Source organism: Limanda limanda, chromosome 3 (genome assembly GCF_963576545.1).
Source record: "Limanda limanda chromosome 3, fLimLim1.1, whole genome shotgun sequence".
Classification (NCBI taxonomy): Eukaryota; Metazoa; Chordata; class Actinopteri; order Pleuronectiformes; family Pleuronectidae; genus Limanda; species Limanda limanda.
In genome coordinates, this window is record NC_083638.1 from 27,312,031 (window position 1) to 27,336,276 (window position 24,246).

The window sequence follows — 24,246 nt, forward strand, 5'->3', positions numbered from 1 at the left end:
GTGTTTACTTGTGTGTGCATGCATGAATGTTGGTATGAGAGTGCTCTGTTATATTTATGTATTACGTTCTTGCAATGACTCACCTTCCTTCCCTCCACTATTTCTACTGTCAGTGTGTGCGTGGGTGTGCGTGGGTGTGTGTTGTCCATCCAGGTGTTTAAGAGACCGTGTATGAACCAGTTTGGCCTCAGGCAGCTTAGAGCCCTCAACTTTACTGCTGATTAATAACATGGTTCCCACGCCGGGGGGACATTTTATGAACTTTGAAGCCTTCCGTCCACATCATTAGGATTCTGTTGATAACTGTCATTACACGATTATCTTATCTGATGTCACTTTGACATGGCTGGAATGTGTCTCTGCCATGCATCCCGACAATACCCGCGGCTTGACTTGTGCAAGGCTTGGATTTTACTTGTTATTTACTTTATGTGGTCACGTAGGATTGGACATGATTTTGCTGACCTCTGCCATCGTCAATGTGTAACTGCATCAGATCAGAAGCTCTGCTGGTCTTTGAATTTGTTCCTCAGTGAGGTTCTGTGAACAAACAGGGGGTTTGCAGGTTCTCCATCAGTTAAATATGACTATATAGATTTTAGACAATTGTGATTAAAAAACTGTTCATTTTGGCATTAAAATATAATTTCCTACAATACGTCAGACCCGGACTTACTTAGCGTTTTTATCAAACATTCCTAACTCATAATAGGTGAGAGGCAGTAGTACCTGGCCAGGTCACCAGTGAGTCTATCTCAGAGCTGTTCTTGAACATTCACACTGCCTAGATTCATAATTTACATTTTCAGTCTATGCAGACCAAGTATTGGCTCCATTATAATTTATAAAACTATCACTCCATTTCTCTCTCTTCCAGATGACCTGACCCCCTCCATCATGGCAGGGCGGTCCTCCATGGCGCTGGCCCTGGGTCAGCACCAGGTTGCTGGATTGGCAAGAGCCGCCACACTGGAGCAGTTGAGAGAAAAGCTGGAGACCGGCGTTGGAGGAGAGGGGCCAGAGAGGAAGATGGCCCGTCTGGCAGAGGAGCAGCAGCGTCTGATGCAGCAGGCTTTCCAACACAACCTGCTGGCTATGGCAACCCAAATGCCTATGAACCTGCGTATGGGAGCCCCCGTCATCACCACTAGAGGTCAGTGCTGCTCGTTTTTCAAGATACTCTGAGAAATACCTATCAACTATCAAAATGAAGTGTTTCCATTGAGTCAAAAGCAGATCTTAGTATTAGGCAAGTTAGTCTATTTGCAAATGTCCTTTCTGTTAAAGCATTGACACATTCTCTCTTGAGACACCATGCAAATAGCTTTGTTCATGTACTAAATGACAAGGCAGTTCTGGTGTTAAGCAACTTTCTGTCACAATAATATCCAGTGGATATTACATAATCGTATGAAATACTGTTACTCTGATCAACAAGAAAACCTTAATGTCAAAATTTGGCAAAGTTTGATATTTAATCTCTCTAAATGTTTAAAATGCTAATAGTTTGCCAAATCAGTATTTAGCCCTTTCTCCACCCACTAATTCTGTATAAACACAGTCAAATGTATTTATGTTGCTATTTAGGGACAAATAAATCATGTTAATATACAAAAAATCCTCAAAACATTGTGATCTCTCCTTCCTCAGATCAGAAGCAGCAGGATATGTCTCTTAGCATCTCGACTAATGGGAATGCCAGCATCACAGTCTCAGTGGAGGTCAATGGCACAGTCTACTCAGGTGTGTATTGATTGTTATGTTGTGTTACATCTCTTTCCTGCATTAAATAATTACCCAACTTAAATGTGTTATTAGGATGTATAACCTGCACTTAATGTAATGATGTCTCCTATAACCCACTCTGCAGGAACCCTGTTTGCCCACAAGTCTGCAGGAGGGCCTGCTGTCTCGGCTGCCGCTGCCACAGCCTCCCCTGCTGGAACCAGCACTAGCTTTGGCTTCTCTATGCCGCCGGCTCAGACCCTCAGCCCCTCGTCCTCCTCATCCTCCTCCAAGGGTCCTGGCTCGGCCGAGCCGGTCCCCAGCGGGTCACCTTGATTCCAGCTGCCCTTTGTACCTGCTCCCCCGGCCTCTCTTCCACTGGGAGACCCTGCATGAATATACAGTACAATGAGAAACCAATAAGATTAACAAACTGTTGCACAACAAATACCTCATCAACCCTGTCAACGTCTTGGCTGTCCAATCATGAACACAGAGCCTGAGAATATTATATGACAACATGTGCCCGAACGCACAGCTATGCATTTTACTCAACACACACACACACTCACACACACACACACACACACACACACACACACACACACACACACACACACACACACACACACACACACACACACACACACACACACACACACACACACACACACACACACACACTACACAACAAACACACACAATCCACACACACGTGTTAATCATAATGTACATGCTAAACACAATCAGCTCAGCCAAAACCCACTGACAGGTGTAGTCACAACTGAACTTGAAAAGTTTTATCTTAGGACATTTTGTTTGTTTGTTGCCATTTTTGTTGTCTTTTTTGATTTTGTGTTTTAGAATGATTTTGTTTTTAGTTTTTCCCTTTTAACATACCTCAAATCAAGTAACCTGCAGTGGTGTCTTTACCTCAGGAGCTGTAGTATATTTAACCTGAATCAACTTTATTTTTGTATTCTTTTTGACCTAGTTGCAATCAGGGGAAGTCGGGTAACTCTCACCAGTGGAACCTTGTGTACATAGCAGCCACCTCGCAGTGACAGGCCTCCAAGCTGGGCCGCTCACGTTTCTTTAACATACTGTTGCCCCCTTTGCTGAATTCAAACTGGTGAATGATCAGATGCTGTAGATCGGCACATTAAATACCTCATTGCATAACTCCGCCCTCCATTCCGATTACGTGAAATCCATTGCAGAAAGGCTGGAAGTGCAAACCCTAAATCTAACCTCTCCCAGGTCCACACAAGCTGTCCTTAAACTAACGGTGCACAAATCTGGGGGAGCAGCAACTCACAAGCCTTGCAGACCCTGAGCTCATGTCTCCACTCGGCTCCTATCTCTGTTACAGAGCAGTAGCACCGAGGCCTTCTTAGCCCCCCTGCTACACAATCAGATTGGAGCTGTTTGAAGCTCATTTTGTTTATGCATCCTTCCTCCAGCTGCAGCCACAGAGCTGAATGCCGATCTGACAGCATCATTGTCAAAGCATAGTTCTCAGACCTCATACCCGCCCCTCTGCTGTGAAGGCCATCTCTCTCTCTCTCTCTCTCTCTCTCTCTCTCTCTCTCTCTCTCTCTCTCTCTCTCTCTCTCAGGAAGTGACAACTGCAAGGACTCACTGTTTAATTAAAGGGAAACCAGAAAGGATTCATACCTGAAGAATGCACAAGTCTACATGACTGTTTATACCTCATCAGACTCCCTCACAAGGGGGGTTACACTACATACCTCATACGGCTTCAAGGCCATCGTGACTTGACGCCCCAAAAACCTGTGAAAGGAAATCGTACCTGAACTGAGACTGACACAAACATACTCTAACACTCTGCTTATGGTTTTGGGGACAAATAGAACTGGGGTGGGCTCGCTATCTCTCTCTCCTGTATTTACTTGTAGAACTTTTTTATGCTTGCTTCCATCTTTCTTTCTCTCTGCCTCCCTTCTGTCCTTCTTTCCTTCTTTCTTTGGTTTCTCAAGTTGCTGTCTGAGAAGAATGATATATCTGCATCATTTTCAGGGAAGAGGAAGAGGAAAACAGCGTTAGCCATTTCCTCACTGACATATGCGATTTGTGGGATTGATCACAGGCTTCAAGGTCACAGAGGTCGAGATGAATAAAAAAGAATCGACCGCATTAACCTTGAATTTTATTGTGATTTGCATTATCACAGTTAATATCTTCTTTGACGACAGCAGCGAAATGATATGCATGTGTACAATCATGTGACCAGTGCTTTAACACTCTTATCCTCTGGTTCACATTAGACTCTGGTTATTGCACAGCTAAATACCAAAGACTAGCCCAGTCTCACCTCTAGAAAGATCCCTAATACTGTCCTGCTCACACCCACTGCGGTGCACTGCACGACAGATCAAGGTCCATTTTGGAAAAAAATGTTGCATCTAATCTCACTTAATCTTTTTTTTTTTTTATATATATATATAAGAATATATTTAGGGTGATGTGAGGTAAATTTCTTTGATTTTGTGACATGTACAGATGGACATTATTTGTAGGCCATTAGCAGATATTTAAGTGTCGTTGTCCAGAACTTGGCCCAGATGCTGTTGCTTCTCCCTCTAATTTAATCCCACCCACTGTGGATGCAGTGCTGCGCCGCCAAAGTGGACAGATGCTCATGAGTTTAATAATTATAAACACCCACTTCCTGACAAGGCAGAAAGACGTGGGTTATCCCTTCGATTGTAAGGTATTTTTCTCCCTTCAATATAAATTCTTAGCATTTTCAAAACACCATAATGGATGGACATGACTTTTCTAGCTTTATCCGTGTTGAATGTGAGGCATTTTAACTGTGTAGAAACCCCTTAAAGCCCGGTGTGAACTGAGGAGGCAGACTTGTTGCTTTTTATTAGACTGTGTTTTAGCCATTACGTGTCAGGTTTTGCAGACGTTTTGCGGTGCAGATCACAGTTGAGGGTTCGAGGGGCTGGACGATGGTGCTGTAAGTCCTTTTTGCTGTACCCTTCAGAACCCTGTATGACACATAACTGTATTTTATAATGGTGAGAATTGTAGATGCTGCCTTAAAAATAGTTGCTGGTGAGATCCGGACAGTGGAGCTTTCACTACTCAGCTGGCTGGGAATAATACAAATGTCTTTCTCTTCGAGCTTAATCCTTTGGAGAGTAATCAAAGAATTCAATCAGATGTTAGACACCAGTTGTGAGAGGAGAGTTTTGCTATTTATTTGTGTTTTTTTTTTTTCTGGTGGACCTTGTGTTTAGTAACAGTTAAGCTTAAAGACTTTGGGCTGTGTTACTAAAACACCTCCTTATTTCTGAGTCCAAGCTTTCTGTTTCATCTGCGAAGTCCAAGCAATGACTGTTTGATAATGTAGCTTCACTGCCTTTGTATGTCTGTGTGTGGTTGAGTGTGTTTCATGTGTGTGCAAGCAGGTTCAGTGCATACTGTGGTAGCAGTTTTAGCATGTAGAGAAATGTACCTTCATGCACTTATAATAACATTAAGGATACTGCTGGTCGAGCTACTGTCATGGTTATATCTTTGGAGAGGAGGGGCTTCTAAAATCTTTACTGAGATATCTGGAGCATGAGGATCATTTACAGACATGCAATTCCCAGTTTGTTAAATGGGAACAGCACTGTACAGCTACAGTTATCTGCTGCTGCTGGAGAGTGATGAAGTGTTGAATGTCTGGTCACCTCCTTAATGTCCGGGCTCCTCCCACCTGACCTGCTGCGTGGATGAATTTGTATGTATGTGTGTGTGTGTGCGTGTGTGTGTCTATCACAGACACCCCCCATCCAACCTCATTATACCACAATACCTCAGGGCAGTGGGCTGTACTCACTGCTGCGTTCGGGGGGACGAGTACTGACGGAGGCTGCAGTCACTTCGCCGAATGCTACTTTTGGTTTTTGGTGTTGCATTTTGGGATTTTTCTTTACGTTGTTGTTGTCAGTAACTGCCGGCAAAGTCTCGTCACTCAGGAAGCTGTGAAGTTGGAAGTCTGCAGAACCTCTTGTCTCTCAGATGATTTTGGAGTTAATTCAGTTTTAAATTGTTTAAGAACTAACCTGATCTGTGTAAAAACAGGCGCATATGCAAGTGGTTATCGAATACCTCATTTATCAATTTTATGTTGTTATATTTTGGCTTGTACAATGCTCCGTATATTAATTCAACTGTGGGGTTTGTGCATATTTTTGTACTGTTATTATTATGGACATGATAATAATGATATTATAGTTTTCTCTTTGATTAAAGTAAACAAAAAATAGGACAAAATACATGAATGCTTGTAAAAACTGGTTTGTGCTGATTGTATTTAAGAGGAGCACTTTTCCAAAGTGGTTTTCACACATTCAGTTTTGTTCATATTAGTAATATAAAGATATGGTTCTCAGGGCTTTAAACTTGTATGTCATGATAAAGTTTTACTTTATATCTTATATCCGTGTGATTGTTTATTTCTTCTTTGACATGTTAGTGACGACCACTTACACTGTTTGCTAAAGTTCAGAATTGTGGTGAATATTCCCAGCATATGAAGTCCTCTGGCCTTTCCACAGATGATAGGTTTCTGTCACATGTTCAGCAAGTATCACAAACACAGCTTCAAGGCTCGATAGGGAAATTTGATACTGATTATTCCACAGAAACTTCACTGGGCTTTTTAATGAGTCACTCTGTTTTTGTGAAATATCAGTATTTAAATATGATCAAATAACATTTTTAGGTAAGGCTATTGTGACAGCACCTCCACCCACAACACTGAAACCAAACCATCAGGGATATCATGCAGAGGAAATGTCACAAGGCAAATGTTCTGGGTTTCAGAGAGATTGTGAAAGTCTGGACCTTTAAAACTTATAGCAACTTCCTGTAAGAGGAAGTTCCTCTAAAAGCAAACCAGGAAGTGCTGGTATCACTGATTAACCTGTGTGGTTTGGTCGGGCTGACAGAACTGAATATACAATAAATACATAGACTGAGCGTTACAAACAGATGAGAAATGTGAATTGATGTTTAATTCAGATGTCTTATATTGTCTCTAACAGTAGTTATTCCAAAGCTCAAGAACTTTAGTGGTTTAATTTACTAATGACTAAGCTTTTCAAAAAGTAGGTGTAATGGAAAAAAATAAATAATAATATATAGCTTGTTTCATAAATATATTGCTTTATTCAATTTTTTTCCAATTAACATTCATCAAGGTCAAACAAGTCACTAATCAGTCATCATATATTATATTAAAGCTTCCGATGGAAGGTGCTCATGAACTCCCTGCATGTTGGACCAATGAAAACAGCAAAGTCGTTAAAATACATATTAAACAAAATTGTAACAGTGGTTGATGCATAGATTGTTGACCGGCTATTAAACAGTATAAAACAGACTGTATATAAAGATGGATGATGATGACTCCCCAAAAGTCAAGCGGAAGCATCTAATCGCCCCCTGGTGGCTGGCTGCAGCGAACGTCACTAACCCCACCTCCTCAATGTTAGCAGATGAGACATGGACCAAGCTAAAAAATACACTTTCAATAAAATAAGCGGTGTTTATGTGTTATTTGATGCTAAACGAGGTGGAACATCATAGTTGAAGGCTGAGACTGGCTCGCGATTGGCCAAGAGTGTGTATCAGCCGGACCTCGACACCATGGCTCCACGCCATGATCACTGCTGCACAGTCTCTGCCTCCAGATGACGTCACAGGCACAAGATGGCGGTGTTCATAAGCAGGATATTTGTATATCATTTGTGGGCCTCACTTTTGATAAGAGGAGGAGGTGGAGATGCATCGTCCATCTTTGTTTACAGTCGATAGTTTTCAATCATTACACAACGGTGGTTGGTTCCTGAAAGCAGCTCAGGGTTACGACTGCTTTATATTTACACTCTTCACTCAGTATGAAGAAAAATGACCTCTTACCTTTCCATATCTAAGCAGTATTTCACATTATGAGCATGTTACCTTAAGCCTGTTAAATAGAAGAGTATTGAAAGAGAGAGGAGAGTTCAGTCTTCTGTGACAAAGAGCCTATCCGGTAGGTTTGAGGTAGAATTTTTTTAAAAAAGGAAGTCCAGACAGAATTTCACATATCAAACGGAAACCGACACAAAACACTCAAAGAAACTGTGCATAGTGTTACATTCACATTGCAAGACTTTTCTGTTCTACCTGCATGCTGCTACTCTGCGCTGTTTAATAACATTTCTACCAAGCAGCTTGTTTTCTGTCAACTCATCACTGGGATTACTGTTGTCATGGACTTTTCATCAAAGATTGTTAATTGTGCAGTCTGTTGTTTATGTGCAGCTAAAGAAAAGATACACAGAAGGGTGCAGATATGCCAAAAGAGGAATGTTTAAGCTTTTGAAAAGCATTTTCTACTTTAAAGTCTTTTAATATTTATCGTTTGAAGGCTAGCATCATTTCAAATATTTAAAAAACGAAAGAATCGATCATTAATGGTTAATTACTCAAGCAGGATTTCCTTTGTTGGAAGTAAATATTTGTTGGGATAAGCTAATATTATTTCAGTGACAGTCCCTGTTACTGTGCTGTAGGCAATATGCTCATTGTTGACCTTTCCCTGGACTCAATCAGGACTAACAGGACTAACCCTTAATCAGAGCAGCCACCAGACAAACCCAGACCAGAGGGCTTGACAATCGACCAATCGCTGCCCTGCTCTCCAGCTGAAGCTCGTACTGCATCACGACTTTTTTGAAGCCCAGCTCCTCCGACTCACACGTGTGTGTTCCCACCTGCTCTGCACTCATGCTGTAGATGAGAAGAAGGCACTCCTGCTCCTTGGACCTGCAGAGCGTGGTGTCTTTCCCTTGACGCCAGGTATACTCTGCATGTTTAGACAACATCGGACAGGAAAGGAAATACTTGGAATTGGATGGAAGAGTGATGTGTTTCACCCTCTCAGGTGCACGTGCCTCAGTGGAATATCTGGAAGCTGGGAACAAAGATACAAGGTGAATTCATTTCTGACGTGGATGTTGGTTTAGTTTAGTTAGTTTACACAGGTAAGTATCTACAGCCCCGAAAGCCTTGATCCTCCTTCAGGATGCAGACGTCAGGTGACAGGACTGTGCACCTGATGATGTGGCAAGTGTGTAAGGAAATCCTTTTAAGAGCAGACAGATGCTTGACTGGTAATAATCACATGGTAAGATAGGGAGGTGGTTGTGTTGGACTATGATACAAAATGAATGTAATCAAGTGGTTTATTCATACACAATAATGAAGCAGGCATAGATGTATAAAGAACTGTATCACCAGCACATGGGAACGTAGGAGGACTGGTTTGGCTGGAGGAAAGAAATCCCCAGCAGTAGTAGTTTGACTGTTTTTCTGACAGAAAAGTTAAAGCTCTTGTAAGGAAAATGTAAAGAGCAGCACAGCATCGTGCATCAAGTGCAGAGAGTCATTTAGGAAGTGAAATGACAGGGTTACAAGGAAAGTGGATGTGCCTGCAGAGAAAGAAACTGCACACTTCTGAGAAGTAACAACACCTTTATGTGACAGCAGCTTCAGCAGAGGCTCTACTTCAGCGGTCCCTCAAGTAGAGTCTACTTGACACTATAAACCTGGCAGTGTTACAGCCTCACTTTTCATACTGAGCAACTCAGGCAGTCTAATATTTAAAGATCAGTTTATTTACTACAGGTTTTACATTTTTATTTCCTCCAGAAACAAATCCATTGTGTGATTAGAGCTGTAATTTCTCTATAAAAGTCGTAATAGCCAAGTTCCAAAAGAAACATCTCTTCCCTCTTTGAATAGGAGCACATGTTTTTAGTCTGCTCCCACACTAACCCTCACAAAAAAACGTAATTTTGTTGTCAACGTGGTCGTTGCTTTGCTGCTGGGAACTCCCAAGAGACTTCAGAGAATCCAACTCTTGAAAGAAAAGGTGAAGCCAGGCCACCAAAGGGGCGGAGGCAGCGAGGAGCATGAAAGAAAGCAATCAGGGAAAAACAGCTGTCCACAAAAAGTCTTTAAAAGCCTGTCCTTTGAATCAATCCTGGTGCAATATTAAACTATAGGTGGCTTGCTAATTTAAATCAGCATGATACTCAGTTTCAGAAAGGAAGCAGAGCTGGTTTCAGAACCTGCACCACAGTAGACACAAGCTGAGTTCATACAGGCCAGAGAGGAAACGCTCGGAAATAATCTTGACAGGTCAGAGTCGGAAAAGCACACATGTAAATTATGAAATTCATCACTTGGTACTGAACTGAACTAATATTAAACAACTCTCCTTTTCCTTCTGTGAAAAGTCGACAATGTCAGCTAGTGTTTTAACAGTGTTAGTAAGTGATTGTTCAGCTTGTAGAGAAAACGAGGCAGATCATAGACTTGTATAAAGATGGATGAGACATTGCCACTTCCTCCCACTTTGAATTTAAACCAAAATATCCTGGGTACAAACGCTGCCATCTTGCTCATTTGGCTTCACTTTAAGAGAGCAGTCACGTGTCCATCTATATACACAGTCACTGAGGGACAGTACGCTTTGTCTGACATATATTTTCTTAACTTTTGTAAAAACAGCCTAAAGACGGGACACAGACCATTGGACAGCACCTGTTTGTAGCCTTTATGCTAAGCTAACCAGCTGATGCTGAAGGCCTATAGCCCATTTTCTGCCGTTCTCTAGTAATTGGAAAATATTAAACAGGAAATTTGATCAGAAACATATTTTTAAGTTGTAAAACCAATTTGTCCTCATGGAGTGAACCTGTAGATATTCCCATACCTGTTTGAAGTGGAACGAGGCAGATGGTGTGGTTCCCTGTGGTCAAATCCTGCAGTGTGTCACTGTGCAAAGGAAAATAAATCTGTTATAGAAAAATCTTCCAGTTACAATAAAGAGGGAGTGATAGCAAACCGGGCTCTGTGGTCCTGATCACAAATGGTCCGCACAACGATCAGGTGTGGACACAGAGTCGGCGTCAGAACCAATCTAATGGGGGGGCATAGGCTCACAGCGGAGGGGCATAAATTCCCATTCAATTGACAGTGACATAAAACGAATTTTCCGCAAACCAACACACAAAACACACTAACCTCCAATCTCAAAACATGAGTGCACGTAAGTCTCTCTCTCTCTCTCTCTCTCTCTCTCTCTCTCTCTCTCTCAGCGCGTACACATTAATTTCTCACTTCAATTTAACGTTTTTCTGTTTCAAAATATTTGATATTAGATTTTTTTTTAATTCTCTTTTATAGTCCACTTTTATTTTGTTTGAAAATAATGGCGGCACGGTGACCCTCACTTCTTTTTCTTTGAATTCGTTTAATAATAGCCTATATAGCCTATTTATAAAGGAACACGTCTGACTTTTACTATAATAAAAATAATTAAATAATACAACACAGGGCATGACTTGGGGGGGCCCCCCCATAGCGCCGACACTGTGTGGACAGACCCAAAATGCATTGAGAAGGCATTTGAATTTGGCACTTGATTCTGAGATACATCTCAACGTGGACGACTCTGTATCGATGAGACAGAGACAGAACATAATTAAATCATTGTGTTTAATTATGTTCATTGCGTTGTGTTTAGCTTTAACACCACTGCTCCAGGACAGATGCACATTAAAGGTTCGGCGGTCCTGTGTCAGAGTCTCCTCCTCTGACCTGCGCTCACTTTACACTTTAACAATAAACACCATCACTCATCACAAGTTATTAGGACACGTACAGTTCTGATGTTTACTTTGTGTTTGTTTGATTCTCTAGAGTTGATGAGACACATGTTTAAACCTGCTACACAACACGAGACGTGACGTGATGCTCACAGTCAGCACATCAGGGCTTAGACGCAGCGCTGTTTTTTAACTTCCTTTTTGCAGAAGAAGCCACCCCCTGTTTTTCCAGGAACATAAATAAGAAGTCAGCAGGATTATAGATCAGTTCGAAGTGTGATAAATGAAAATATCAGAGGAGCAGAGTCACTTGTTGGCCGCTGCTAAGGGGGGCCGGGCGGGGCAACCTTGATACAGTAAAGGCTGGAATCAGAGTTTGTCCATTAAGCTTTAGGTGCCGCACACAAGTTTAAACTGAATGAATGTGAAATCAGTGGAGAGCACTGACCACTCTCATACACTTAATGTTGTTGTCCAATTTATGAATTGAAAACCTTATATTGTAAATTACAGCACACTTGTACTAACAGTAACAGTCTATAATACTTTTAGAGCAATTCCTACTGATTTTATTAACTGAGGAAAAAGCAGCCATGTGCAGTAATATAGGAAATTGTAGATGTGATACATTGAAATGCACACAGTCATCACAGTCACATCAGACAGGCAGCACCTAGCACCTCCCAGCTCCTGTTCCTGTTGTACTGGTTTTTCAGGGACTACGTTTTAGTCTTAAAGTCTGAGCTACCAGTGCCTCGAGTTCAAAGCTAATTAGTCTCAAGACAAAACCAAAAACAAATATAGTTAAATTGTGTCTTGCTAGAAAACAGACAGAGGGTAAAACAAACACCACCTAAATGTGTATTTAAGCTAGTTTGCTTGCCATTAGAGTGAAATAAGACGACATTGAAGAAAAATAGATCAAACTTGACCACTACATGAAAAAAACGATGTTTCTGATTATACTGTCTGTCCTTAAACTGCATAATTCTGATTGTAGGGTCCTTATCTAATAACGTTCATTCTACTACTGTTGACTATTTAACAATTGTGTGAGTGTGAGTGTATTAAACTATATTGTTAAGCTAGTCAGAGGTGTGATACTATGTAAAACTTTTGGTTTTAGAAAAAAAAATTCTATAAATAATTATGAGAAGTGACGTTTTTCTCACTTGAGCCCCTGCCCCCCAAAATGTCTTCACGTCCCTGCTCAGATCACATTCAGAGGTGGCCTGGGACACGTGTCCACACAGAAGGACCACATACACAACTGATGTCCTCTAACCCAATAAAGTTTCTTCTAAACATTACCCACCTCATCTCCTTTGCTATTGTTTCAGCAGGTACAATCTTAATTCATTAAAACCCGGGTGCAAAGGATTCATTTGCTCAGCCCCTCTTGACTTATTGCACTCCCTCTCTCCCATTGACATGGACCCATCTGTATAGCTGGACTGGCCAAGAGCAACATCATCATCATGTTACCCATGCAAATCATGTGGCTACTATACCCAAATATGTCCTTTAGCGAGATAGTGTTTTTTAAACACCCTAAACCACACTGTCGGAAGTGGTCTTTCACTTCCTGCTGAAACTGAACTAACAGTTTCAGTATGTAGCCAGTAACACACAGAGACATTTTAACATCTGAATTGCTCCATATGTTGTTGCTTATAAGCTGTTCTTTAATTAGAAACTCAAGTGTAAATGAGAGAGAGAGAGAGAGACATCACGTGTCTTTGCTGGCGTATTGCTAGTCACTGAGGACAAATGATGAACTACACTAGTAAAGTCAGATTAAACCAATCGGGGTACTGAAAACATTGTGTTAGGTTTTCAACCTACTTTGGCGCATGTTGTTTTAATGCTCTGAGAAAATCGTTAATGAAAATTGCTCACTTCGGTCATGTAACCCAGTCCCACCAGCCGCAGCTTAAAAACTGATGCACATCTATTTTGGGCGTTACGGTACAGGTGCTCCGAGCGGAAAGAAAGGCCGAAAACAAATTTCATCTTGTGTGTAAATTTGCTTTACACTCGAGACATTAACTCGATAATGAATTGGAATATTATAGGTATGTTTGTTTTTAAAGAAAATTAAAGGGAAGGTCAGCTCAGTTTCATTATGACATTGATAACTTACTCTTCACTTCAATTTTCAAAGTGCATGACCATGTTTTCACAAACAACGGAGCTCATGACCTCTGTCCCCGCTCTGTGTTGTAATGTATTACACCAATTTCTTGCTCGACTTGTGAAACACCAGCATGGTGAAATATTAAAGGAGCCCTTCACACACTTTAGTATTAGTGAAGTTAATTCACTATAATGAGTTATAGTTATAATGAGGGCAGCTACAGTGTGACTGAACTGATATTAGTTGTTAAATTGTCCATTAGTTGGTCATAATAATTTTATTCATATTCATGTTGATGCGCAAAGTATTAAATTCTGTGTTTAAAATTTAATTAAAAGGGGTATTTGTCATTCATGGTAATTCTGGTTGAAACACAATGATATATGGGAAATCATTTTTGTGGAGTTGTTTGTGTTGTTTCCTTAATCATCTGTTACACTACATATTATGTTCCTGACACGACAAAAGAAGTTTATGAGGTCTCATGTAGAAGTGAACAGAATAACTCACTTCCTGCATAGTTAATTGCAGATATGCTCTACCTCTTTCGAGATACTATATTGAATCGGAGAGGTTCTGTGATGGTGAGCCCAGCCTGTGAGACTGTGAGCGGTGTGTCCAACTGTGGGACAAGTCCACAGAAGACCCCTGACCTGCACAATTCCTCTATTCGAGCACCAGATAAGAACACGTGCACACAATACACCACACATTCACAGGGACAATGATTGAACTATTGGATTGAAATTGGAGGACTGGGGATGAGGTTACAAGTTGCATTAGATTCTATACAATTCCACAGTAACTGCCATTCCTCACTTTCATTAATTCATCGTAAGAAAGCATGCTCATTGGGACTGTGGCAGTCGCATGACACCATGCAAGAGCCACTGTTCTTCCCACTATTGCTCAGATCACTAATTCACTTTCCCCTGCTTTCACTCCCCTTATGATTCTTCGTCAGCCCACCTGTGGACAATCACGATCCATGACTCATATCACTTACTCATAGCTCTTTTTTCCTCCCTTGGGGCAGGGGCGATGATCAATGGATGAATCAAGCTAAGATTTAGGTGACTACATCACAGACAATGTGTGGAGGTATGGTGATCTGTGCAGGGTGGGGGTGCTGACTGTGTGTGTCTGTGAGTTCTCATTTGAGAAAACTTTCTTGTTCTGAAGATGATCAGACTGTGGTTTTAAAGCTGTAATCATAGAATGTAATTCTATGCTTCTGTTGCATAGAAATGTTCTCACATAAGTGGCAAACGAGATACTCTCCAGTGATAAACCGTACAACATCAAACCCATTATTTACACAATCATCCTAAGAGTTGCTCCACACTGGAAAGTGAAGAGCCTTTAGCAAGAGTGGTTTGCATTTAATCAGCTGCAACCAGCTGTGCCACATTACACCATAACTCTGATGACACAGCTCTGATAACATTCAACAAGTGAGTTATTGTAAGATACCCAGCAGGCGGTCACTGACTCACCGGCTGCTTCTTATCATTGAGACAGTGAAAACACAGAGTTTCTCTGGTCACACTCAGAGTTTAGCTTCCTGGTCAGAGCAAAAGCTGCAGTTGGTTTGTACCGAGCTTCAGTTTCTGTGTCCGCCTCCAGTCTGACCTGCTCTCACTTTTTGTTTTAATATTTCGTCAACTGAAATATGCGTCAGATCCTATTACGCCTAAGCCCTGCACTTTTCCCTGCAGGTGGCTAATCTTGAGTTTCCGTCACACGGCCTTGTTGAGCTAACCATGGATAAATCCCCAAAAAGAAAAGTATTGTGTCCTGAACTAAAGTGATCCCTTGTCTCATATAATTTCATTTGTGATATTTGTTTCAAACTTTTCCACTGATCAGAAGTGAAACATTCATGTTTGGACTTGATTTGGGATTAAAGGATCCCAAGTGCATAAAGCCCGGTGGTCTTACTTCGCAGGGGAACAGTGGGTGAAGTTCCAGCCGCAGTAGGGGTCCCTGGCTAAGACACACTCCTCACAGTCTCCGTACTGAGCACAGTTTTCCACATCCAGCTGGACCAGTTCACTTCTGGTGGTGACATAAAGCTTCCTCTGCAATGATACACAAATAGCACACTTTTATTTCTTGTAATTAGCCTTTACTGACCAATACCCTTTGCAAAATATCCACAAAAATCCAAAATATGTTCTTCTTTAGGATGTATTGTTTAAAGTTAGGGTTTGTGATAGAGCTGCGCAATATGACTTCAATAAATATTTCTAGCTTTAACCTCAATGGTAATTGATTATTTTACCATGTCATGTGAAGTGAGAACACGAGCAAGGCAGATAGATCGGTTTGTAACAGTGATGATCGGGTCAAATGAACAGATCCATCATGTTTCTTTCTGTTTTTTCAGATGACTTTATTTACCGATGACTATCAGGATGTGAGGAGTATTTCAACAATTTAGATAAAAAGTGTTCAAGACAACTCAGCAACCCTACCTTTAAGTGAGTATATCTACTATTGTTGTGTGGTGGGGATGGGGGGGATCAGTGTGGGCAGAGCTGTGTTACTCACCGAGGACGGATGAAGGATGATGCTGCTGACGTGGGCTCTGTGATTGAAGGGGTGGTACTCAGCGGTGAAAAAGGTGTGAGTTTCCGTTTGTATCACTTTATGAATTGCTCCATTATCTGTTCCGAGACACAGGAATGAGGAAAGACTAAATGCTCACTACTGTCTAAACCCAACATCCCCCTCTCATTTCCTCATATGACCCTTCCAGTAAAGCAAATCAAAGCTTGTAAAATAATCTGTTGAGATATTATTTCTGCAAATTTTGCCATAGCTTGTTTGCCTACAGCATTTATACACAGGTCATGTATCACGTTTCGTCTTTTACATGGGAAACTATTCAGTTGGCTCAACACTCACAGGAGAAGGAGCTGTTTGGGGATTCACCGTATTCAGGTCGCATAATGTAATTTAAGAGCAGCCTGACTTTAGCAGCTCTAGGCCCCATTTGGCCTCGACTTTCACATCCGTCTACCCTATAAAACACACTTTCTAACAGTTAGTTTCTGCTTTTGATCTGCCTGAATGATACCAAACTTGGACCTATGCCCTGCTTTGATGATATCTTGGTGGGTACCACTGACGATGTAACCTGATGGGTGTAATATTCAATTTCCCATGAGTTAACAGGTACAGCATTGGGCTGTAGGGTGACTTTGACATGGTGGCCAGGTTTGCTATTGCTGTATGGCATACACAGTCATCACAGAAGCCTGAAACACAATAAATGCAGTTATTTCTCATATCTTAAAGTCTTTGTATCATTATAGTTTGGCTTATTTGCTTCAGTGAACTAAATCTGCCCAATCAGCCAGAAAGGGGATGTAACGGACATGCTCTGAAAATGCTGAGGCCAATAGGGGGCTAAAATAAACTTTCTGGTGTGATTACCCATTGAGCATATTTCATAGAAATGAATGGGGCGCCACCTTGTCCTGGTTTTCCCCTCACATCTGTGCTTAACAATCAACAGGGCTGACATTGTGAACAGCTGCTCGGGACCATCTGTGATCTCGGCACTCCCTACATGACTCCATGTGAGTAACAAGGTGCTGTGTTATGAAAGTCTGGTTATCTGCATAGTCTCTAAGTCAAGTTTTGAAATGTCTTATATGGTTTCCTCTTTTCTTTATACCAATAACCACCATGGCCAGAGTGCAAAAAGACCAGAATGACACATCATATGAAACAAAAGTGAAATAAAAACCCATTTTCTTTCATTTCTCATGAGATAAGTCCACATGATGTTGTTGTGCTCTCAGGAAAGGACAATAAACCTAAAAAAGTCAAAATAATGCACACAAACAGCATTTCTTCCTATTCTGCTCAGCACACTGTGGCAGAAAGGAGAAAACTAAAAAGACAGAATGGCCTCCTTCTCCTTAACAGGAAAAGGAGGGGCGAGGGAGATAAAAGTTGGACACCTGTGAGGGGAGAGTAACTGTAGGAAGGAGATCACAAAAAAGATAGACTAGTTTCTGTAAAGTTGATCCGAGAACCGACTGGATTTATTTCCCAATCGTCCTGGACCATGAGGCAAAAAAGCTGAACCCTGGAGCCTGAAGTGGATTTCAAAAACCCATCTAACCTGCTTGGATTGGAAAGTGATCCCCTCTGTCCTGGAGGAACCATACAAGCTAAGTCTCCCTGTTGAAACTCTCCTGTTTTCACTGAATTCCTTTGAAAAATCACCCCTCATCTTCCCTCTACCTTGAGATTAAAGGATCACCAAAAAATACACACATCCCTCACTTTACCTTTTCATTGGACTCTAACTCCCCTCTCCAACAACCACACACACACACACACACACACACACAAACACACATCTCTCTTTACAAATCAAATTATGAGCTGAATGGAATATTATATACAAACTGTTTTTTTTCCTGAACACACTCCCCACACAATCTCACATTTCATCTCTCTTACTGGGAGACATTCAAATTTTTGGCATGTGAATAATCCCTGTCTGGCGCCAAACTCTTTTATATGTCCTTTCATTTAGAAAACCAACGCTACAACACACTATGTGGTTTCCGGGGCTAAGGGGAGCTAAGTCTAGAACAGAGGATATAGTGACAACTTCTACTGCTGAACTTTAACGCTGGTCAAATGTTTTATTTAAAGACCAACTATTTAAAGTAACTTGTGTTAGTAATCATCGTCAACGGTCAATTTCCCTATTCTCGTTATTGTATTTACTCACTGAGCGTCAGAAACAGAACTGTGTGGGAATCGTTCCTCTTGTGCTGGGAGCTGTCAGCGTAGATGTGGGTGTAGTTGTGGTGATTAGAAAGCAGGGGACCAGACTTGTTCACAGGTTTGACCCAGTCCTCCATCTCAGATGTCGCAGCGATCATCTTCAGGGTCTCAGCAGAGAGCGTGGTGCTGTCTTCAACACACTGAAGAAAGACAAAGCACATGTTTTTGGTTGCACCAAAAGTGAACGTCACAAAGCCTGCCAGCCTTTCAGCACTTTCAGTAACAACATGTTTACAGGGACTCCAGTAATACATTACTAATCTGATTATACAGTAGTCTGAATAAGACACTGCCATGTTAACAGCATTTGGTAAAAAATAAGGTCATACTCAGAATAAACAATAACACATTATGTAGACATACATCTAGTGTAATGTCCAATTGGAGTTTTCACAGCGTTTTGTGCCATCGAGACAACCTTACTGCTTGAGGACGCGTGCCCTGTATTTGAATGTATACAAGAGGGAACTATGAAGTTTTGGTTTGGAGAGGAAATCATAGTTATTCTATATGTTTTCAGGGAATTGGTGTCATTTTCTAAAAATCCCAGGACATCGGATGTGTGTCTTAGTTAGTGGATGAAATGTCGACGTGAGTCATAATCCGACTATGCTCTGTGACATGTTAACAGGAATAATAATACAAACTTGGACAAAACCTATGTAAACATCATAGTCACAGTAATGTCTAATTCAAAATATGATCAATAGTCAGATTGTTGGTGTCGATGTAAATGTAGTCAATGCTTATGTTTCCTTGTGTCATTTCATTGCAGTTCTACTTGATTAGTTTTACCTGTGTCTAGTTTACTTTGTGTATTTAATCCCTGTGTTTTGTCTTCCTGGTTTGTCTTGTCAGTTTCCCTTTTCTACGTCACAGTGTTTACAATTTAAACTGATTAAAAAAGCTATGGTCTAAGAAGTGCTAAATCACTGATTGATCAATAAAAAAGACTGTATCTGAGTCATGTTTATTACTCTTGACTAATAATCAACTGGTGCCCGTGTAAGTGTTTTCAAGAGTTAAGAAAATCCTCGTGCTTGCAGAACCAGAGTTGTGCGTGTGGAGCAGAATGTGTCATATGTTTTTTCACACATAGAAATGCTCACTTGCAAGTATGGTTTTTACATGCGTGAATTTTGTGATTCAATAAATGACTCAACAAATTTAAAAGATAGAAGCCAAACTAATGTCAGCAATCCTTTTGTGATGGGACTTTCATATTTCACCTCTGTTCAGTTTAAATGGCACATACCATCCTAGATCTGTCCTTATTGCTTGCTTTGCTTTGGCCTTTAAATGCAGAGGTTGCAAAGATGTTGTCAAAATCTTCAATGGTGTAAACACACACGGCGGTCATATGCCTGAGGAGAGATGCAGAGGTCAGCAGGTTCACACAGTAACATTTGCAGGAATAAACAAAACTGTTGTGAGATCAGCAACTATTGTAGCCTATTGCTGGTCAAAAATAAAAGCACGAAACAAAACAACAGCTGAGCAGACGGCTCAATTTAGAAAAAGAGGAACTGATTCAATCCTCTTTGACCCCCAAAAGCAAGAGGAAGTGGTTAAACCCGTGGCCTCACATAGGACCTGACTTTACTGTGTTACATGAGTCATTTGGTGCGTTCGACTTGATGCAGTGCTGCAGCACTGACCTAATATGATGCATACTTGTCCTAACACAATGAATGCCAGTTAGAATAGGTCACGTGACCTAAAAAACGTCATCTCCCTCTGACAGTTAGTTGTCTGTGTATTTACACATGATCACTTTACTATGGTTAAAACTTTCAGCGGAAAGAAAATTATTCGTTGTTCATCGTATTCTTTGTTAGAATCGTAACATCCTAAACATCCGTTGCAGATCCGTTAATCTGCAATGAGAAAGGCAAACGTTGTGAGATCGGCCGTTGATCTTTTCTCATTGACGCTAAGAGGAGTAGAAAGTGTTTGACTCCTGTGTTTATTTACTCCATCCTTTCAGCTGATCAAGTCAGACACAGTCAGACACAGTCCAAGTCAAACGCACCTATTGATACTGAAAACAATTTATTATGCCGAATAATGTCCAAGTAAGAATAACTATTAAAAAAAGACATATGAAGAAGTTATGACTGTAATCAAGTGCTTACTATACTTTATACTTTATGAGTTTCCTACTTGAGTAAAACCTTGCAATCTGCCTCCGACCTTTGCTTGAATACACAGTTATTGACGGTTAATGGAGTCCTACCATTCATTTCTGAAGAGTCCATAAACCCTGGTATCCTGCCACTGGTCTGCCTGCACAATGGCCACATCTACCAGTTCAGAGAAATGCTGTCTGGTGTCGGGGTCTCCGCAGAAGAGCCTGGCACTCATCTGGGACGTCCAAGTGAGCTGCATGTTGTTCTTGCGACCCCCAATATCTGCCTGGAGTAAACATGCCGACTTACATCAATACCTTTAAAATGCACACATATCTCCCGATGTTTTAACATTCCAACTAATATAAATGAGAAAGTTATCGATCCTAAAGGCCTTACCATGCAAACCCGGGTGACATACGGGAGCCACATGTCACCTCGCAGGTCAGTACCACTGTTTTTCTCCTTGTAGAAAGCAAAAACCTTATCCTGTAAGGGAGCTTCTCTTCCTCTGCTGAGCATCAAACCCACATAGTGTTGCTCTATAAAGACAAACAAAGTCCTTATTTGTTATTACAGCCTTGAGACACAAGCTTTTTCAGTCATGCACTGAGCTCCAGACAATTTCAGACTCAGCTGTTCCTAACACGTACATGTTACATGCCAGCCCCTTTGTAAAATACACACAAAATGTCCGATTGAGCCCATGTGTGAATTCACTGCGAGCGAGTGGGCGTAAAAAAAACTGAATACAATTATCTCAGGATGAAAAAGAGGTGCCACACATGTGGAAGACACCAAAAAGGACGTCAACTTAGAGATACAAGAGATTCAAGAGCTTTTAGCGAATAAGTCAAGAACCAAGTTTAAAAGAACCAAATTTAAATAAAGGGGAAATCATTCTCCATACAGATACCTTTATTATGCATCCCTGGTCCAACTCTGTTTTTACCAAACTTGTGGATGCCAACATACTCCTGAGATCCAGAGTTTGTGATGTAGAGGTCGGCACTTTCTGCTGATTCTGGTAAGAACAAAAGCAACAATTACACATTTTAAGTTTCTCACAGATGCATCACTGTGCAAGAATCTGATCACAGTTCATAAAACAGACGTGTAGGCAGGAGGCTGGAGCAGGAAGCTGCATGTCCATCTCTCACAAGCACCTCACACCACTTTTTAGCCAAAATATATGTTTTTATATTTGATGTATAGACATTTTAATTATTACCATGTCTTATGTGTACATATTGGAGAGAGTTTTTTTTAGGCTGTGGCTCAGGGGTAAGAGCGGCCGTCCTCTTACCAGAAGGTGAGGGCGAGATACTAAACCCCAAATTGCCTGTTCTCATAGAGAAAAGTGCTGCACATAGATGCACTGTATGAATGTGTGTGTGTGAATGTGTGAACGTAAAGCTGTACTGTAAAGTGCTTTGAGTGGTCATCAAGACTAGAAAAGCTCTATATAAAAACAGACCATTTACCATTTTGCACACTGAAGTCGGAACAGCTACCTCACAACCAGGGAAAAGGAAGCTTCAGTAAAGCAGATTAGTTGGACTGAAGAGAAGCAGCACATATTAACAGGACAGATAAAAAGATAAATTAAGCCTTCAAGATTGAAAAACATAGACATGAGCATCAGGAAACCTGGGAAGCCAGACAGCAGCGACTCAGCGGATAAAAAATAGCCAGTGTGGATACAAAACTCACCTACAAGTGCCGCTGGTTCACCCTCCTTCACGATGAATGACCTTATGCCTCTTTCTATGGCCCTCAATTTATTTGAAGGGGTGCATGTGGGTGACTGTGCAGATAAATTCTACAAAGAAAACAAAAACCCTAAGTCTAAAGAAATACACTCCTTATTGTGACAAGTGGGATTTAAGGACTCGTTTCATCAAGAAAATGTTGAAAACTGGAATGTTGAAATGTTTATTGCATCCTTCCTGTGTTCATGGTAATACTCGTTGTAGGAGGGGGGGGGGGGGGGGGGAGCGACTGATTACATGAAGCAGAACAGAGGACCCCCACCACCGCTCCCAGTAACACATCTGCATCTCTGCTGTCTCCTACCACGTCACAGCACAGCGTCTCTCTGCCGTTGGTTCCACACACTAACGCCTGGTCAGCCTCCTGCCTCTCTTGGACCACTGTGATGTTATAGCCACAATCCTGAAGGACAAGGGGAAGAGGATTTTTTTTTTTATATTTCAGGGATACCTAACAACACGACTGCTCTGCTGTGTCATGTCACACTGCTCACCTCAGTGGTGCACTCCTTCCACACCAGCCTCCTTTCTACAGGAGCCTGTGAAGAGGAAATAGAGAGGGGCTATTACTGTGCTCCATGTTACTGTAAAGTAAAGGTTCAGTGCATTCAGGGCAGTTTTACATCCGCCTGTAGCAACACAGCTGTTCACTACCTTCCGGGGCTGCTGAAAGTCGTATGTGTACAAGTGGGTTTGTCCAGCAGCCGTGACAGAGTCTGGTTCTCCCCTCAGGAGAATCCGTACAGGTGCATGGTTTCCAGGTAGAGGCGACCTTTTAACTGCAATCTCTAAAAATAAACAGAATATTCACATCCATAAAACAGTTTTTTGTATCATGGTGGCTGTGTGTGCTCTTCTGGTGTGTCAATATGTCTTTTAGTTTGTCCCTTTTTTATTATTTTTATATATTATATTTTATATTTGTTTAATTCCATTTTTTTTTTTGCTGTTATATTCTAAGCATTGCTAGAAGAGAGCCTGTGACCTAAGCATTTCATTGCAAGCAACTGCTTAATGTAACTGTTATGACAATAAACTCTTGAATCTTGAATCTTGAATTTGCCAGAATGTTACAGCCATGGGAGAACTTTGTCGATTAAACTGAGATGATAACTGCTGTCAGGGTCTCTGCAGAAGAGCCTAGCAATCATCTGGGACGTCCAGCTGAACTGCAGGTTGTTCTCTGGACCACCAATATCTGCCTAAAGTCAATATCAGTTACTTCTTTATAATGCAAGGAATAGCGTATGTAATTAATTTGTTTTACTGCAAATATGAATACTTTGGGCACACAACTAAAATGTATGTGAAAGTTCTTAAATCCTAAAGCCTGATGTTAGTGCCAGATGAGCACTTTGCAGTTGCTGATATTTTACTAGAGAAGGAATGCTAATTTTTTTATGTTTCTCAGAATTAAAAAGTCTTTTTATGTTTATTTCCCCCTGATGTTAACTGCTTCACTATCACATTCGACTTCCTCCCACCTTTTATACTTTATTTCTGATTCCTATCCCTCTGCAGTACAAAACACTATACATGACTTCAATTAGAATTTAGAGCCTATGAATAGGAAACCAGGAGAAACACCACATCCTTTCTGGTATTTACTCAAACATAGTAACACACCGTGTTCTCGTCTGAATGCAACTTAACGTTATCCCGATGTTAAAACGATGTTAGGTTTGTAAACAAAAAAAAGAAATAGTCCATACCTTTGTCTGTGAACACCCTCCTCGGTAAAGGCGTTGAGTGGGCTTCAGTCAAACTGTCCAGACATGAGAATATTAGAGACGACGTTAGAAATAAGAGGAGCGACATGTTGAAGACCTGACCATGGAACACTGCAAATATTGTGACAGCGGGAAAGGAAAAGAGGCGCCTGGCAACGCCGGGTCTAGACCTCTACGGTCAGGAATCGGAGGCGCAGCGCCATTGCCCCCTGGCTGTTGACGGGGGGAGGCGCATTTCTCAGCGCTGGTCAT

General features: G+C 41.2%; 2 protein-coding genes across 2 annotated transcripts in view; one reads left to right on the forward strand and one right to left on the reverse strand.

Annotated features, from left to right (window-relative positions):
* Window positions 1-2,307, forward strand: part of LOC132998663 (AT-rich interactive domain-containing protein 3B-like) — a 47,871-nt gene extending 45,564 nt beyond the window's left edge. Inside the window, exons 7-9 of the mRNA XM_061068394.1 lie at window positions 878-1,153; window positions 1,651-1,743; window positions 1,871-2,307. Of these exons, the coding sequence (XP_060924377.1) occupies window positions 878-1,153; window positions 1,651-1,743; window positions 1,871-2,061 (560 nt within the window). The 3' untranslated portion in view covers window positions 2,062-2,307. The remainder of the gene's footprint in view (window positions 1-877; window positions 1,154-1,650; window positions 1,744-1,870) is intronic.
* A 4,588-nt stretch (window positions 2,308-6,895) lies between these two features.
* On the reverse strand, window positions 6,896-24,111 carry LOC132998511 (semaphorin-7A-like). Its single transcript, XM_061068197.1, has 14 exons — window positions 23,977-24,111; window positions 22,919-23,052; window positions 22,759-22,803; window positions 22,569-22,667; window positions 22,206-22,314; window positions 21,409-21,516; window positions 20,892-21,034; window positions 20,600-20,778; window positions 19,619-19,727; window positions 18,308-18,503; window positions 16,102-16,217; window positions 15,490-15,629; window positions 10,517-10,578; window positions 6,896-8,710 (listed from the first exon to the last, which is right to left on the reverse strand). The coding sequence occupies exons 1-14, from the start codon at window positions 24,080-24,082 to the stop codon at window positions 8,361-8,363; spliced, it is 1,896 nt and encodes a 631-aa protein (XP_060924180.1). The 5' UTR covers window positions 24,083-24,111; the 3' UTR covers window positions 6,896-8,360.
* Window positions 24,112-24,246: the final 135 nt, after the last annotated feature.